This window comes from Meleagris gallopavo, unplaced genomic scaffold (genome assembly GCF_000146605.3).
Source record: "Meleagris gallopavo isolate NT-WF06-2002-E0010 breed Aviagen turkey brand Nicholas breeding stock unplaced genomic scaffold, Turkey_5.1 ChrUn_random_7180001828865, whole genome shotgun sequence".
NCBI classification, from domain to species: Eukaryota; Metazoa; Chordata; class Aves; order Galliformes; family Phasianidae; genus Meleagris; species Meleagris gallopavo.
Window position 1 is genome coordinate 1 of NW_011101924.1, and position 3,358 is coordinate 3,358.

The following is a 3,358-nucleotide window of genomic DNA, read 5'->3' on the forward strand; positions in this document are numbered from 1 at the left end:
TTCAACTACTTTCCTGAGATAGAAATAGCATTTTTCAAAGCTTAAATGAGAAACGGTAGAAAGGCATCAGATTATTTTGTTTTCTGTTTGCTGTAGGTCATACCTCATCCATGTCACCACTTTTTCTCTTCTTTCTTGTCTTAGGCATTTTCACCCTTGCAGGTAACATGCTGCCGTGCTGCTTTATCTCTATCTTATCAGGTCGCAGAGGTGTCAGTTGGATTTCCACCTCTGGTTTTGGGAACCGACTAGTTTTTCCATTTTCTGTGGACGCTTCAGAAGAGTCGAGGTCAGTTTCCAAATGCTCCTGATAGCACAGAGAAATTTTAGAGTGCAAGTGTTAGGGTAGCCACAAGATTGAAAAACCATAATGCATCTGGAAGAGGATATGCAAACATGCAGTATTCCAGCTGTTAGCTTACAGAACACTTCTAACAGAAGAAGAAGTCTATTTCACTTACAGCAGAGTTTAGCCCTTCTTTCCTAGAGCCTGTTACATTTAAAATTTTTTCCGATCTACGGTCACGGAAAAAGTTTTCCATGTTCAATTGAGTCTGAAGCTTTACAGGTCATTTTTCTCAAGGGCACAGACCACCATTCTCTTTTTACAATTAACTGACATGATTTTCTTCATCTCAACTCTGCTGCTTCAGAACCGGGCAGGAACAGGAGCTTTTGATTCCAGTGTTTTATTATCGTCCAGTTTAATTTTAGGCAGTTTGCCCTTCCTCTTCTACGCTAGAGTTGCGGAGATCCACCCAACCTTGTTTTTCTCGGCAGGAACAACAAAGTCAGAGCTGTGATCACCCGAATTCAGCTAGTAGCTAGCATATCGAAAGTGAGTTCAGACGTTGAACAGAACGTGGAAGGCAGGCTGCTGGGGACATCAGAAAATGGCAGATGGCTGCTACTACTGCCATAAATATATATAACTGCTACTTTACGAAAGTTAGCAAAGTTAGAAATCCTGCAGGGGATGAAAACAAGTTCAACTTGCTGTGCCCATTTCAGCAGCTCACTAAATTGTTTTCCAGGTGATTCATTTAATCATGATCCATGTCGTAAGCATCAACAAGAGGAAAGATTTCAACAGCAAACAAAAGGAGTTCATCACACAATTGTTTCAACTGCATTTATTCCTACCAAATATCCTACAGAAACGGATGATCTGATCACCTTGAAAGGGATAAACAAAGCTTGAGAACTGTTTAGAGAACTCGAGACCTTTTCCTACTCATTCTTTATCAAAATCATTACAACTAAAACATTTTCAGATTTGAAGTTGTATACTAACCTCAGATTCACTTAATGAAGTGACACTGCTAGGATGTCGAGGTGATGAATCTTTAGCTTCACATCTTACTGGAATACTTTCTTCATCTCCATTTTTAGTTTTGCTTTCTTTTTTCATAGACTGTAAGACAGAAAGAACCGACAAATACTTGTCACTGAATATGTACTTAAAGGACTCTGTGTTAAGAAAAAACAGATTCTAACTCTCGGGAGATTTCCAGTACCTCCTAGGAAAACAGCAGAACACAAAGGGGTTAACAAGACTTTAAGTGCTATTTTCTATAAATATAATCATACCTTTTCATTTACAGAATGATCCATTCTACCTTGTCTTTCTTCAAGTAAAGGTACTTCTGGCAAAGACTGGGGGCTATTGTGGTTAATGCGTTGTTTTAATTCCTTTATAAGGTCATCTTTGTCAGCCAGTTCTTTTCTTAACTCTTCTATCACAGTTTCATTATCCTAATAAACACAGTAAAAATTGCGGAGTTGCAGGATTGGCAAAAGGAATTAACATAAACAAGCAGCATTGCAATTACTTAGTAGCAACCGTTTCAGAATTGCAGGCTAAGACTGTAAATAAACTAATCAAGAACAATAACATTTCATGCTTCTGTATGGTCACTGTTACAAGTGCAGTAGTCACATAATTGCCTAGGAAGATGTAATGCAATAATATACTGATTCTTTTCTTTTATTCTACTCTTGTGCTTCAGCCTTCCTCTTAAGACACAGGAACCTGAGCTTTTATTCGTTCACGAAGACCTCCGTACTGTGAGAACGTCAGCAGTTGTAGGGGAAGTTTTGCTGTGAGCACAGCTTTCTTCCCAGAGAAGGAGAATCCAAACATTCTCAAAACAGCACAACTCATTTAGTCTTCTGTTTAGCTTCTGAAGTTCCACGCTACTGCTTAGATTGGCTATCCCGATTTAAAGCTGGACAGTGAAATAAAAAAGACAACTTCCAGAGATCATCCCCCCTCTGCCTTTGATGCTTCCCTGCATCTCTCTTCACATCCCCTTCTGTCTTTTCATGCCACTGTAGATACTAGCTCAGAGAAAGCAAAGAAAGTAAGAAACCTGAGGCAGAACTACTATCCGACCGAGTATTGAGTCCAGCTTTCTGGGCTCAAGAAATGCTGTGAATTATGAGGAAAAAAGTTACAGGCGTCCAGTCTAGCCTTTGGATCAAAAGCATCAGAATGACTTCTGTTTATTTGAACTACTAAAAATTTTGAAACTCTAGTCACTAGCAGAAATTCTGTTTCTGAAGAACAAAAGTAAAATCTAGTGCTTTTTTGGTTAGCTGCACACGGTGTCAATACGACAGTGTTTAAGAACAGAACTACACCCAAAATACAAAGAGCAGGCAGAGCGTTTTGCAGAATTTATGGGCAGCAAATCAGGCAGGAAGAAAAGAGAGCTGACCTTGCTCGAATCCTTTAAGGCAAATTGTTTCAGTTCTGCTATTTCTCTCTCTCTTTGTATGGCATTAGCAGCCAAAGTTTTGAGCTGTACTTCCAAAGCTTCTACTAACTGATCTCTCTCTTCACGCCACTTTTGAAGATTGAGGTCCTTTTCCTCCAGCTGGGCAACAAGTCTTTCCTAAGCAAAGAAAAGATTAACGATGAGCAGCACTACCACACACTCAACTGTTCTAACAGTTTGGTAGGTAGCACTGTTTTACAGTCTTAGTAAAGGTATGATCTCTCCAAGATCCGTAGGAGCTCTAGAACTATTGCACTACAAACTGCAGAAGCAAAACCATGCTTCTATTAGACAATCTCTATCGCTCTCCTTGTGAAAAATTATTATTGGCATTACTTAAGAGCCTCCACTTTGGTTTGCTCATTTAGTGATTACTAATAGTACCAATCTCCACACAGCCTTCTGTGCTGCTTGCAGGTCCAGAAAGTCGGGACTAACTACTTCCAGATGCAAAAATACTTTCGTGCACCGTACAGATTCACGTGGTTGAGAAGTTACATGACAACAGCTCAGAGAACAGCTCCAGCATCCACTTTGTTATCAGTCACTTCTTGGAAAGTGATAAGGGAGCAAAAAAA

General features: G+C 39.6%; 1 protein-coding gene across 1 annotated transcript; it reads right to left on the bottom strand.

Moving 5' to 3' along the window:
* Window positions 1–82: 82 nt before the first annotated feature.
* LOC104915594 (kinesin-like protein KIF20B) lies at window positions 83–3,329 on the bottom strand. Its single transcript, XM_010726507.3, has 4 exons — window positions 2,721–3,329; window positions 1,591–1,755; window positions 1,295–1,414; window positions 83–307 (listed from the first exon to the last, which is right to left on the bottom strand). Exons 2-4 carry the CDS (start codon window positions 1,612–1,614, stop codon window positions 98–100), a joined length of 354 nt encoding a protein of 117 aa, XP_010724809.2. The 5' UTR covers window positions 1,615–1,755; window positions 2,721–3,329; the 3' UTR covers window positions 83–97.
* Between the last annotated feature and the right edge of the window lie 29 nt (window positions 3,330–3,358).